Source organism: Ahaetulla prasina, chromosome 1 (genome assembly GCF_028640845.1).
Source record: "Ahaetulla prasina isolate Xishuangbanna chromosome 1, ASM2864084v1, whole genome shotgun sequence".
NCBI classification, from domain to species: Eukaryota; Metazoa; Chordata; class Lepidosauria; order Squamata; family Colubridae; genus Ahaetulla; species Ahaetulla prasina.
The window spans coordinates 80,150,324-80,165,606 of record NC_080539.1 but is presented as its reverse complement, the minus strand read 5'-3'; the positions used below and the strand labels follow the sequence as shown (position 1 = coordinate 80,165,606).

Genomic DNA, 15,283 nt, shown 5'->3' with positions numbered 1-15,283 from the left:
GATTTCTAATGAAACATTTATTGTAATCACAAAGCACAGCAGTGAACATAGATAAAACACTAAGCCAGAGTTTTAAACCAGGATTTGTTGAATGCAAAAATAATTGCCTAGATTCAAGTTGCACAGACCACCACTTCATGGTTGAGTTCACATATTATGCTAAGGTAAGAGCAAAGAAACCAATTTTTGACCCAGTGCAATTAACAAATCCAGATAATGCTTTTCAGATGAAGTAATCCTGATTCCATCACAGTAATTATAGCACAGAAAATCAATGACACATTTGTATATGGACATCAGGCCTATGATTTCTCTCCCTACTATCACTTGTTTTTTTTAAAAAAAAATTGGCAGAGAAATGTTCAATACAGTCAGGAAATAAACATCTGATTCATTTGTTTCATTTAGTTCATTCTAGGACTGCCAATAGTACTGGCTTCCCCATGAGCTGAAGTTACTAATTTGAGGCAACCAGTCTTCCATCATATTATGGTTTTTGACATCTCAATCCAATGCCCTATTTATAACAGATAGAAGCAAGTATATACAGTAGAATAAAGCAGAGTTACTAGGTCTCTAAGCCACCCCTGTTTTCATCTCCGTAGCAAAAGCTGTGAGCTGGAATCTGCTGGATTATATAACCAGTGTTTCTCAACTTTGGTGACTTTAAGATGGATGGTTTTCAGTTCCCCAAGCTGGCTGGAAAATTCTGGGAGTCAAAATCCACCAGAGGTGCTATTCAGCAGGTTCTGGAGAACTAGTAGCAGAAATTTTGAGTAGTTTGGAGAACCGGTAAATACCACCTCTAACTGGCCCTGTCCCCATCTATTCTCTGCTTCCCAGCTGAGTCCCAGCTGATCAGAAGGAAATGGGGGATTTTGCAGTAACCTTCCCCTGGAGTAGGGAGAGAATGGAGACTTTACAATATCCTTCCCCTGTCACACCAACCAAGCCATGCCATGCACCAAGCCACACCCACAGAACTGGTAGTAAAATATTTTGAATCCCACCACTGAAATCCACTATTTTATAGTCATCTAGGTGGAGGAGTAATGATGTAAACTATGCAAAAATGACTGAGTACATTATATGGGCAAAACTCAAAGAAAATGTGTTCTTCTGCTATCTCTCCATGGAATGACATACTGATTATTCATTAAATATTGAACACATTCGTACAATCAAGAAAAGTCATAATCGTTCATATCTGATTTCTTAACCTTTTATGGAAATGTGTGCACATAGTACATGTAAGTACAAAGCTGTTAAATACCTTCATTCTTATTTTCATCTTTTTATCATCTTTAGGATGGTAAGACTAGAGCAGTGGTGGGATTCAAGTAATTTAACAACCTGCTCAGAAAGTTAACAACTGGTTCTCCTGAAGTGGTGCGAACTGGCTGAATCCCACCACTGGACTAGAGTTATAGTCAAACATGTTTGAAGAGCACCAACTAGGGAAGACAGTTAAAGATCACTCTGGTTGTAATTATTTAGTATTCAACTGCAGAATCCATTCATCCGATTTCAATCTGATCAGTTAAACCCAACATGAACCCCTGTCCTCCTATTTCAGAGCTAGTAGAGGTCACTTACTTGTGCTTTCAAACCCCTGAATGGCTTGGCTTCTTATTCCTCTGCTCTTATATCCCAAAATATGACTTTTGTATCATTTTGTCTATATAAATGACTTCTGTACTATCAGAAAAATATTATTCTTTTCCACTCTACCTTGTAAGTTGGGGACTGTTTGCATACAGCACTTCTATGATACCAGCTTAACTTCTCTTATTTTTTTTATTGAAAAGTTTTACAAAAAAATTTCCCATACATCTCCCCTCCCCCCAACCCTAACCCTTTCCCTCCCTCCTCCCGACTTCCCCCATCCCCTCCCCCCCCGACTTCCCAGAGCAAATACAGGGTTTCGTATCTAACAATCATAAGCTAAAATACGCTAATTAACATAAACTCCCATCCACCTTCTTGAGCCTTAGCTCCCCTTTTCCATAAAAAAGAAGGAAACGGAAAATGTTTCTAATACTAATACTAATACAATTACAATTACATTCTATTCATTTAAAAGCTATTTAGTATTTTGTTATTTCAGTCCAATATTTTTTTAAAAAATCAAACCGTCTCCATTATATATATATCTTTCGAAAGTAATCTTTCAAATACGCTGATAATTCTACCTTCTCATCTAAATCCATTAAGTTTAAAGTCCAATCTTTTGTAATAAACAATATCCCATCTTCCAACGTTGTAATATCAAAAATTATTCCTCAGTATACCTTGTAATCCATCAAATTTATATATCCATCATACATAATAATAAACATCATCTTTTTAGCTTATATAAATTTAACATTTACCTCATATTCTTCCCCATATTCCCCACACTATAAATTTCTAAACATTTCACACCCCATTTATCATACAATCCATCACTAATTACATTTCCCCCACACAGTATTACACTATCAAAGGGTTTCAATATATCTTATAGTCCCTCAAATTTATATATCCATCATACCCTAAAAACTTTTATACTATCTAGTTTAACTATCCTTGCTAAAAGTAAATATTCTTACTTAAAGTAAATAATAAGTAGAAAGACTTATTCTTTCTACTTTTTATATTCAAAAATATCCCTTATAATTTACCCTATCCCATGAAAGGAAAGTCCTTTCATTTGAAAGTATTACTTCTTTACTCCTTGCTCTTTATGTTTAATAGTTACAATCATACTTTGATCCTCCCCTGCAGCTTTCTGTGTTTCTTCTCCGAAAATTACAGCCTCAGTTTTAAGTTGTATTTGCTTTATTTCCTTTTCCCCTTTTTTAACCATTCCCACCTCTCCTTCCATCTTAACTTCTAACAATGGTAAGCTTCCAACCTTCAATACTTTAGGTATAAAAATCTCTTGCTTTAAAAACTGTATTAAGACAATATTTTCCTCCCTTATAGTTTACTGTTAATCCAGCTGGTACATTCCTTCTATACTGTATCTGGAGATTTCTAAGCTGATCCACCAAAAAAGCATATTCTTTTCTATTTCTTAACATTTTAGAAGGAATTTCTTTCAATACCAGTACCTCTTGTCCCAATATTTGAATTTTGTTTTTATAAGAGACTTGGGAAATTTCATTCCTAATCTTCCTAGATATAAAATGAATTACTACATCTCTTGGCAGGTGTCTCTGCTTTGCAACCCATGAATTAACACGGTAAATTTTCTCAATTTGGGTTTCAAAGTCCACTGGTTTCTGTCCAATCAGCTGTGCAAAAGCCTCTGCAAAAATCTTTTTTAAATCCTCTCGTTTATTTTCTTTCAGGCCTCTTACTCTCAGTGCAGATTTCATAACTCTGTATGGCAATAAAACCCACTCTTCTTCTGCTCTCTCCGCCTTGATCTGGAGCACCTCTATTTTATTTTTTAAGTCCAAATTAACGTGATTAATTTCTTCAACTCTATCATCCAACTGCTTTATATTCTCCACCTTGGTCTGAAACTCCTCTATTTTGCTTTTTAAATTCAAATTAACTTGATCAATCTCTTTTTCATCCAATTGTTTTATACATTCAGCCAGAGTCTTAATTGCTGCCACCACACCTTCTCTGATCTCTTCATTCTCAGCTGCTACAGAATCTTTAATTTTCAATATCTTCTCCTCCATTTCCTTAATTTTTTTATCCCAAGCAAAAATTTGAGCCTTCAGAAATTCCTTCAGCTCCTCTTGTAATTTATCTAGTTGAACTAGCAGGGCTCCAACTTCCTTGAAGACAGCAGGCTGTATTTGTACAGAAGCCATCTTACTTTGATTTTATAATTTGAAACAAAGTCCAATCTTTTCATAAACACAGTATTTAAGTTGAATAAATCAGTTGTATAATCTTTCCAGCTTTCACTTTATAGTTTCTTCAAATAAACATAAAATCCAGCAAGTTTAAGCAAAGTTATTAACCATAACAATGTTAATGAGCACCTCTTTGACTTTCACTTTCATGCCCATTATATTCAGATGCCATTTCCTGTCTTCTCAAACAGAATCCAAAAACGGGGTTGAGGTCTGGTACTTACATCTACCTTGCCTCCTGACTTTGTCTGGTTAAGTCAAAAATCCATTTAAACTCAATATTGATCACAGATGTGGTCGCGGTGTTTTGCTCTGCCAAAGAAGACAGAGGCGTCCTGGATCCGGAGCTCTTCGGGTTACCAAGGGAGTTCTTCCCTTCAAGCTCCAGGATCATTCCTGGTGCTTTGGGGGGAGCTCTACCTCCACCCTCTTTACCCGGGGGAAAGGTTTCCAAGCCGCTAGACAGCTGATTTTCTCTGTCTTAGTGGCTCTATGCGATCCAGGGCTGGCGGTCTAAAAAGACCGTCCTCAATGACCAGCGGAGCCACAGGAAGTCTATACCAGCTTAACTTCTCATTGATCTTTCAATCAACCACATAAATCCCCCTACTCCACTGTAACTACATCTCCAAATCTAAGCAAGAGGAGCTGAAACAGCTGGATTTTAGGGCTTGATGCACATTTCAAAAATTATCTGAAAGAAATTTTTCAGACCTGGTATTAATTCAATGTTGTATTAAGTGTAATGAATTGACTCTTTAAAACAGCCACCTTGTTTGAGGTTCACATGGGAAAACAAGGGGCATTTTAATGAACAGCAGAGTTGTCCAGTACTTTTACAAGGTCTGGATACAAACTCATCAATCACTTTCAAAGTATGCACATACATTCATTGATTACATTTTCAAATCACCAGCAACCAAAGTCCGAATGGGACAGCATTCATTTAATTAAAAACCTACAGATCAAACAGCAGCCAAACAAATAGCACAAAGTTCTAAAAGTGCAAAAAAAATGTTTTTGGTGCTTAGAAAAATCAATCACTTATGGTTAAGGAACTGTTTTAACTAACTATCTGGGGACAGATACCTTTTACAGAAAGAACATCACTGCTCCAAAAGTCCTATTCTTTTCTTGCTTATGTTAGCTCTATCTCCTTTATGGTGAAGTATCATGGGTTGTTCTGTATAAATTTATAAACGACATAAGATTGTGCATTAATAAATAAGGCAACATCTGAAATAATGTGAACTGAGAAAAATAATCATGAGCGGGGAGGACTATTGACAATTAGATGCAAATGGGACTTTAGAATTCTTCCATGTTTAGTCAACGATTACAAGAAAAAGTAAAAAAATAGGTATGTTTTCTTTTCTTTTGAAAGGAAAGTACATTTAGAACTACAAATAATATATCTACTTGGCTTTTCTCCATTTTATAAGATTGTTTTGTTAGATATGAAGTTGTAAACTCTGGGAGGGAAATTAGATATAAATTTTGAATACTAATATAAATCTTAAAATATAGATAACCATGGCAGCATTCCAAAATAACTACATCAGGGGCTAACTGCTAGAAATGAATTTCTCAGACTAATTTATATGGAAAACTAAGCTTAATAGCTATGTCTGGAACAGACTAATGATCTTTCTAAAATACCAGATTGTTAGCCTTTCCATTTTAGTGGTTAAACACTTTAATTGAAGGGGGGGAAAACTCTCTTCAGAAGCATGTTTTGAGATGAGCACATTTATTAACATGGCACATTGGTAATTTTAGTTATCTTGCCCACACAAAATCTTTCAAGCCAAATAGTGATCTCTAACTTGAAATAATTGAGCACCCTTTTTTATTCCACCATTTCCGCACAAATCCCTGTAGAACTATGGAAATAATGATTATAATTTAAGTCTTAATTGCATGAATTACTTGTATCATTTTTGTTTCCATAACATCAATCGCATCCACATTCTGAAGGTGAGCACACACATCTAAATCTATTTTAGAGACAACGTATTAGACAAAGTGTGTGTACCATATTATGAGATGTAATGGTGCAATAGTTTGAGTCTTCTTTATTTTTACTACAATGAATTGTCATGCAAAATTACACATCTACATGTATGTAGATTCAAAATGCATGGTTGTGGTTGTTCATGTGGTCTATTCTGAAATAATATATAGAGATCCATTCTCTAATGTTACTTGCAAATGGATATTACCTCTTGGTTTTCAAATAGTGCTAATATCAATAGTTTTGTGGTCAAAAAACCACCCAGGTGGCACACATAAGAGATTCAGATCCATCTGTCAACATCTTGTTTCTATTGCAGAATAATTTTTATTTGAACAACACATTAAATAGGTCATGGTGCATGAAGAACACTGAATCAGTTGACCAAGTCAATTAAACCTAAAGGAGTTAGAGTTAGCCTTAAACTGATTTGTCTGTTTGGGATTAAACTAATTAGCCCCATCAATTGTGCCACCTGAATGCTGACTAAAAGGTTAATGAATTTCTCCTGATCAATAATCAAAATGAAGCTCTAGAGAGATCCCACAAAATGTGGATCTTTTAGGCATGCCACCTCTGTGCCCAGTTTGGTTTTTACTGCCCTTGCAGGAATATGTTTAAAAAAGGGGGGGGGGCAGAAATATGAATATTCAGTATGGCCTGTATAATGACTTACATTTGTTTAATCTATTTTAAATAAGAAAACAATAGAAAGGAAAATGAATCTCTTAACCTTTTATGTAACATTTGGGGAGACTGTAAATGCAGCAATCACTGATTTTCAGCACATTCCCAATTCTGTGTTATTGGCACATAGAGAGGTGATCTTTGGGTGAACCATCTTATAGCCAGCAGTTATTTACATTTGTTGTTCAGATACAGCATATATAATGGTACATTGACATACATCACTAGATTACGCAATAATTTTAGATTACCATGACCTGGATGACTGAGAATCTCCATAGACAATAATTTAAGATGCATCATCTAATATTATGACACCACACTTCCATAACAATTCTAATAACTTGTATTCTCTTTTTGCCAATGTTAAGGATTCATAGGATCAATATTGGAGTCAATGACCACAGATGACTCGGTCTTCTGTTTCCCATTCATTTCTTAATTATCTATTATTAAGTTAAACTATAAGAACAATCAAGCTTAATGATAATAGAAAGATACTTTTAGGTCTGGATATGTAGTATAGAGTGACACAACAGAAATTATTAAAGAATAGGAGAGAATCACATTAATTATATGTCAATGAGTTAATTCATTTGTCACTGGTAAAGATATTTCATTTTCCCAGCCTTTTTATATTCTTGCTGTGACACTTTTTAGCCGTGTCTTTTATTATTCTATTTTAACAATTTAGTAACTACCCATCTCAACAAATGACTCTGGAGTGGCAAATAATATTAAAAATAATAATATTACAATAAAATTTTCAAAAATTATAAAACTGTGGCAGAGGTGTTAAACTGGTGGCCCGCAGGCTGGATGCATCACGCGTAGGCCACGCCCACCCCAGCTTCTGCAAAGGTAAAAAGTCACGATTTATCATGTGACATCACATGACGTGATCGAGTTTGACACCCATGGTATGTGGGAACAATCTTGGGAGACAGGAGAAAAAGATGCTGCCTAGGAAATGATCACATAAGAGAAGGCATAGCCTGCAGTTGCATAACAGACAAAAAAAAACCTCAGAAGGGAACATCTCTAATTTCTAAGGCTGTAAAAAAAAGATGGCAGGAAAGTCTATAGTTAGACTTGCAAGCTTAATGTCAGCCTTCCCAGAATCATGACCAGCTAAGCTAATTCTACTTTACTGTAAGACTACATTAACAGACTCTTCCAAATCAGGCAACATTACAGCAATTGGAACAACAGTTCTAGAATTCCTAGTCGAGTAGATTTATCTCTCAATAGAAGAGAATATCAGCAGCTGAGGGTTGAACTGTGAAATCCTTTCTGAGCTTTCAGATGTTTCCTTATCCAAGCTGGTCAACATAATCAGGGTGAGCGATCATCAGAGAATACGCTGATGATATTACCTAGCTGTGTAATGAAATGTCTCCAAGCAAACACCAAGATCAGACAGCGCCCAGGACTCCACAGCTTCAGCTATACTGGCAGATAACATATATTAATATGTTTAGGTATTGTATTTCCTACTCTTGGAATGGATTTAAGAATCCATTAAAGGTCTGGGAATTAAAATATGTTTAAACTGACTGGTTTCTATAGGCTTATGTTTTCTATAATGTTGTTGCCTATGTATTCAGTGGCAGCAAATTCTGTGTGAACCAAAGCCAAAATTGACAACGAAGCTATTGGTGAAATAAATAAGTGTGACCTTGCCATTAAATATCTAGAGATTAGTTGAAAGTCTGACCAACTGATAGAATAGCAAACAAAATCATAAATCAGATCTCATAATTTTCAGTGGAGCAAAAGGTTACTTTTAGATCTATACTAAAGAACAAAAAACAGTAAAAAAAAAACCCAACCCCTTTTTTTAACCTTTTCTCGTTATCCCAAAAATACCAGTCCAAAACTCCTAGCATGTAGGAATTATAGTTTGCCTGCCTATATTCAGTTTTGCAATATCTGCAAATACTATATAAGGTATGGAAACCTATAAATGAGATTGCCATGCAAATTATCCTAGCATTCAGCAAAGTCATGATTCCTAAAATTCAGCCCATTTTTAAATACTTGAAATAATTTAATATAAAATGAAAGAAATAGTTTTAGAATTAAAAGCAAAGAAATAAGGATGTTTTCTGAAAGACAGAACAGCATTATTTTATCCAGCTTGGCAACATTCCATCAGAGTAACCCAACTGTTGTTGTTCTCTTTAAAAGAAAAACCTATCCTCCAGGCACAACCCTCCTTGCATCTAAACATCTTCAGCTTTGAAATAAAAGTTTATCTAATGTGACATATACCAAAACGAGACTTTTGTGTGCCTCAACAGGGATTCAGGAAGTTTGGTTGATGCAAGTATGAAAGCCCTTTGCAAAGAATTCCAGCTGCTAAAGTGCCACAAACCCAGTTGAAAGCCTCTGAGAGAACAGCACAAGCAATGGATTGCAAATCAGGGCTAATTCTGGCAAGGCCCCATTACAAGTGGCAATGTGATTCTCAAAGTTCAATAAAGAACAGAAGAGAAAGAACAAACAGGGGCTTTTGCCATTAGATGGATATAATAGATATTAAAATTTCTGCAAAACTGCTGCATAGTTTGCTAACATTTTAAGTGCCTGGTTCAGTTCTCAAGTCCAATATTGCCTTCATGGGCATTGCCAGTTGTGTTTCCTTGCAAAATAGGAGAACTGCATTCATATTTTCAAAGTAAATGATGAATGTGAGCCAATGATGTGGAATCATTCTCTCCCTGTGAGGCTGTGGGGCTTCTCCCAAGTAAACAATGGCAGCACAAGAGATCTTGGATGGGAAATGAGCATTGTGGGGAGAGACATATTCATTTTTCTGCACATTTTTATTTCTGCCACTGTTTTTATTTATTCCAAATTTTCTCTTCCTGCTTCACAACCCATTCCTTATCCAGCAGGTAAAACTCCAGTTACAGGAATTCTTTAGTTCTTCAAACTTAAGGAGATTGATAATAATTATAATAACATTTAGAAAATTTAGAACTACGCCGTCTTCAGTATGACCTAAGCGTAGCTCATAAAATCATCTGCTACAATGTCCTTCCTATCAATGACTACTTCAGCTTCAACCACAACAATATATGAGCACACAATAGATACAAATTTAAAGTGAACCACTCCAAACTCGATTGCAGAAAATATGATTTCAGCAACAGAGTGGTCAATGCCTGGAATGCACTACCTGACTCTATGGTCTCATCCCCAAACCCCCAAAACTTTAACCTAAGACTGTCTACTGTTGACCTCACCCCATTCCTAAGAGGTCTGTAAGGGGCGTGCATAAGAGCACCAGAGTGCCTACCGTCCCTTTCCTAACGTTTCCTTTAATTGTATTCATTTTATGTATTCAATTCATGCTTATACTTAGATATATTATCTAATACATACTCGAAAAATAAATTAAATTAAAATAAAATAAAATTACTTGGACCTATCAGATATGACTGCGGTTACACTGCCACATATTTACTTCTCCAACATGTGCTGCCTCTGAAGAATGTTCATAACCTTTAGTTGGTTCAGAATGATGTATCAGAATGTTAACTGAAGTCAGTTATGAAGTACAGTATATCTGACTTCAAGGTTGCCTTGTAGGACCTATATAAAAAGAGAGCCGTGAAAATATTTGCAGATCCCTCGCATCCTGGACATAAACTGTTTCAACTCCTACCCTCAAAACGACGCTATAGAGCACTGCACACCAGAACAACTAGACACAAGAACAGTTTTTTCCCGAAGGCCATCACTCTGCTAAACAAATAATTCCCTCAACACTGTCAGACTATTTACTGAATCTGCACTACTATTAATCGTTTCATAGTTCCCATCACCAATCTCTTTCCACTTATGACTGTATGACTATAACTTGTTGCTGGCAATCCTTATGATTTATATTGATATATTGATCATCAATTGTGTTGTAAATGTTGTACCTTGATGAACGTATCTTTTCTTTTATGTACACTGAGAGCATATGCACCAAGACAAATTCCTTGTGTGTCCAATCACACTTGGCCAATAAAATTCTATTCTATTCTATTCTATTCTAATGCTCCACAATGCTATATGTCAATTGAGACCATTTACCTGAAGGAGCAACTCCTCACATCACAGCCTGATAAAATGGCAAACTATTGCAAAGCATAAATTATTTTCCTGAAATAAACTTGGTGAAGATTTCAGAGAGAATTCTCCTGTAGCAGCCATCAACATTTCAGTCAGAAGAAAATATTTTGTAAAAACTTTGGCTCTAGCAACCAATCCAACACACTACTGGAATGCTGTTTTGCCTCCTATTTCTGTCGCTTCCTACAAAAGTAAAACACAGGCATGACAGTTTTTTTATCCAGAGATCCTCTAAGGTGATTTGATTCCTTGTTGGAATTCCTTTCTCTTCCCAGAACAACATTTTCATATCTGCCTTCCAGTTGTCCACTAACCTCTGGAAAAAGTGAAGTTAGAATTGAAGGAAACCACTTCGGACTGTTTTTTTTTTTTTTAAATCTACCCATTCACACCATTAGCAATAATAATTTATACTTGGCACAAACAAAAGTACAGTTAACAAAATAATGTCCACCAAACTCAAATACGTATCTCTCTCAGGTCGTGAAGGAGTCAAGACATATCAAAATACATATTTGTTACATATACATATACCTATACAAAATACATATACATATTTGCAAAACAGACAATATGCAGACATTAAATTCATAATAAATACAGCAGCAGCATCAAAGGCAATGCTATCTATCTAAATGTATATTTGTGTATTTCATACAACTTTTGTTATATAAAATGTGCAAATCTATGTATATTTGGTATATAGAGGTAAGTCTATGTGGATTCCCTGTGTATTTCTTAGCAGGTTTGTGATCACTGTGTTCATGGATGAAAATTATAGTTACGTACATACAGTTACACACCAATAGCAATTCCACTATTGATTTTAGCTACCTTTTTGTTCTATATTGCTTAATGTAAGCACAACTCTGTTAGCTTTTCTATAACAATTACATAACAGTATGATCACTGATGTTTTAATTTGTGTTGGGAATGTTTTTGTAGTAACATATTTCAGTAAAATCCTGTGCAAACATTATAGACAAAGCATTATCAACTGAGTAAATTAAACAAGCTATTGTGGAGTGTATGACACCCTATCACATGCAGTCTGGTCAAGCAGATGAATTGGTCCTAATTATAGTTTCTGGCTCCAAAAGACAATTCTTTCAGGTATAGTTGTTGGAACACAGCAACAACTAGCACAAGCATCCCATGAAAGTTTATCAGAACAAAATACTGGTGAAGGAGGATTTTCAGACAGTATTTGGGATGTCTACGACTGCAGTATATCGAAAAGCTGTTGGAAATCAAGTGCCCTGGCATTAGTAAAAGACTTTTCATTAAGAAAGCCCTAGTTATATATAATAAGTGCTTAAAAGTTTGTTTATTAAATATAATTCTCATTGCAATGATACTGTAAAAATCCTATTAAAAAAACAGGACACAAGCTATTTCAGATATTTTCTCTGCATTAACAAAATATACTTAACTTTTTTCTAGCCCATTATTGCTGGTGAGAGATTTTTTTTGTACATAAACTAAGCAAACAAGCTAAATTTACGTATTAGTCTAAACCCGCCTCCCCACAAAATGAAATGTAACACAACCTAATGAAAATGCTGTGCTAATGTAGTTATTGGGGGTTTTTTTAAGGACAGTTTTAAGGGTGTAGGGTTCAGTAAAAATGAGTGGCATCAGCACAAGAATTTTGAACATGCACTTTGGAATGTACCCAAAGTGGCATGCAAAGCCATGTCACCCAGCACACATGGCCTTGCCTGTTTGTCTTCCAGGTTTCTGGCATATATGTGCACATGACAATCAGCTGTCCTTTGCACACATGGCAGTGCCAAAAACCGGTGTGCACATGCATGCTGGCCAGCTGATTGCTGGGTGCGCATACGCACCAGAACCCAGAAGCTTGGCTTTTCCAGAGCACGACCCCAACAAACGCACCGTCACTGCCATATATTTTCCTCTATTTAATACCTTACATCATTTCCCAACAAAAGGAGTTATATTTGAGTGATGATTTTAAAAGTTCTGTTGAAAAATACAAGGGTTTACTGAAGCGGAAACTGTTAAGATGTTCCACCTCTTCTATCAAATTAAATCTTGTGTGCAAAAAAATGCTTTTATAGTTTATAGATGAAGAGTGAATGAAATCAAGAATTTCAACATTGCTATTTTCTCCCTTTCCACTATATGGACCACTCAGATAAGATAAGTAACATGTAAGATGTAAGATTAGACTTTAGCTGTATTGATTGAAATGTGGTGTGACTGATTGAAACATGGTATGTTTCATACTTACTATATGCCAGTCACTCTCTCTCAAACCTACCTACTCACAGCATTGTTGCTGTGGCATTGGTGGTGGGGAGAGACCTCTATGTACTTGTGCTGAGTTCTCAAAACAAAGGCAGCTGATCAATGTAATAAGTAAATTAATCATTGTTATACCATATCCAGTTGCCTACCTTTCTGTACACCAACATATTTGGGGATTCATCAGCGACCCCATTGTTGCTCTGTCCATAGTTATTTCCTTGTGCCATGTCTTAAGGCTAGGGCTCCTGGTAACTTTTTTGAAGAGCAATTAGCCTCTGTGAAGAATGAAAGTTATCTTAGTCAGATATTCTTTGGTAAGCAGCTCATGTCCACAGTAGACAGTTCTAACTTTTTCCCAGTTCCTTAACAGGAAGTGTCCTTTTCACTTAGACATGTGACCCTGCCCCAACTCTTGCCTTAAACCAACACAGTAATTTTCCTTCCAGCACCATCCAGCGGCCACTGGAAGTTTCATCTTGCCACCCCATTCTTGGCTAACCCAGCAGAGTTTGCTTGAATTGCCATGCAGGAGGCTTTAGCATCAACATCCTAGAACCAGCATCACAGTGATGTAAACATCTTTTCTAGCAACGGTTGCTTCCCCCCACCCCACCCCCAGCAAAACAAAACTGATCACTGGACTGCAAAATTCGCACTAAGTTTCAACCACTTCCCCGCAGCTTTGTTCAAAGTGGACCTACTTCTGAGCCACGTTTAAAAAACAAACAAAAAACAAAGAAAAGATCCAACGCCTTTGACTCTGCGACAATCAGCCACGTGCCTGCTTTCAAATCCACGTCCTCCCCTCCCAGGACCAATCTATGGACCTGTGCTCTTCCTCCTCTCCTCTTCCTCTTCCTCTTCCTCTTCCACCACACTCTTCCATGACCCGGCCGGCTCACCAGGCGAAGCAGCACTCTGCGCCTCGCTTTTCTCATGTGAGCTGGAGGACCCGATTCGACTCTGAGAGCGGCCCTGCCTGGCCCCTCTAAGCCCGAACGGACATAACACAAAGGTTGCTTGGCAGTCCTTGGCTCGCCGGCTCGGTTCTACAGTGGTCCTCAACAGCCCTTCCCTTCCTCCCACCGCCTCCTCCCGGGAGCAGCTTTCTTAGGCGGGCGTCTGCCTTGTGCCTTTCGGCAGCAAATGGCAGGCGCGCGAGATTGTTTTGCCCTGCAGTGAAAGCGGAGAAGCTGCCTGAGATTTCAGCACCGAGGACAGCGCCTCGGGCACCACCTCCTCCTCCTCCCTGCCCGCGGCTGGTTTCACCCGAACGCAAACCCCGCGCCGAGCCAGCCAGGCAAAATTCCCCCACTTCCCGCCGCCTGGCGTTATTTACCTCCTGGGCCAAGGTCACCCGGCGCTCAATAGCAGCGGCTTTCTTCTCCTCGGCTGCTTGGACCACCCACCCAAAGCCCTGTGCAATCGGTTTCAGCCGGCAGAAGACGGCAGGAAGCGAGGCTCGTTCATCACACAAGCAGCGCGCACACACACGCTGCACTGCTTTCTGCCGCCGCCGCCGCCGCCGCCGCCGCTCCTCCGGCGTTTGCAACTCCCTCAAAGCTTTGCTGAAGCGGAGCCAGCGGCAGCGGCTGAGAAGCGCTTCCCTCCCTCTTTCCCTCCCTCCCTGGAATGGAGCGCGGCTGTCTGTCACGTGGGAAAGTGGAACGTCAAAGGTGCAGCCGCCGCCGCCGCCGCCACATGGCAACTGCGAAAAAAGCTCCCTTTTTGCGCTCGACTTTCCCGCGGGGGTGGTGGGATTGGACGGAGAGGGCGGACGGCAAGAAATGACTGACATTGACTGCGGGCTGGGCAAGTAAGCGGGAGGGTGAGTTCGGCAATATGAAGGCTTCGGGGGTGGGGGGAGAACGCGAGAGAAGCCTCTGTTGCCACCTGCCTTCCTTTCAAAAGAAGCCTAATCTGCGCGCGAAAACGCAACGGGAAATTAAGTCAATCTGCATCAAACCGCCTTTGAAAGGAGACCAAACGGCCGTTTGAGCCCGATTAGGAAGCTCGTTCAGAAAGCCCTCCTCAGGCATCGATTTTCTCTAACTGCGGCTGACAATGGTTGCGAAGTTCACTTTGGCAGGCGGGGTGAGGGGTGGAGAGCTGGAAAGAGCGAAACGCGGAGATAGGCTGGAAAGCGCTATGGGACACAAACGAACAAAATCTAGGATGCCGAGAAAACTTGGGAAAGTGTCTGAGCCGGATTAGAATCGAGAATAAAATCGAAACATTTCATTGCAAAATAAACGTGTGGCAGAGAAGGGGATTTATCGTGTAATAAAACTCTTGTAGAATTCCTTGCTCTGATACGGGTCTG

The 15,283-nt window shown here is 38.3% G+C and overlaps 1 protein-coding gene across 1 annotated transcript in view; it reads right to left on the bottom strand.

Moving 5' to 3' along the window:
* Window positions 1–14,480, bottom strand: part of RGS7 (regulator of G protein signaling 7) — a 202,254-nt gene extending 187,774 nt beyond the window's left edge. Inside the window, exons 1-2 of the mRNA XM_058165755.1 lie at window positions 14,300–14,480; window positions 13,110–13,235 (exon numbers count right to left, since the gene is read on the bottom strand). Of these exons, the coding sequence (XP_058021738.1) occupies window positions 13,110–13,187 (78 nt within the window). The 5' untranslated portion in view covers window positions 13,188–13,235; window positions 14,300–14,480. The remainder of the gene's footprint in view (window positions 1–13,109; window positions 13,236–14,299) is intronic.
* Window positions 14,481–15,283: the final 803 nt, after the last annotated feature.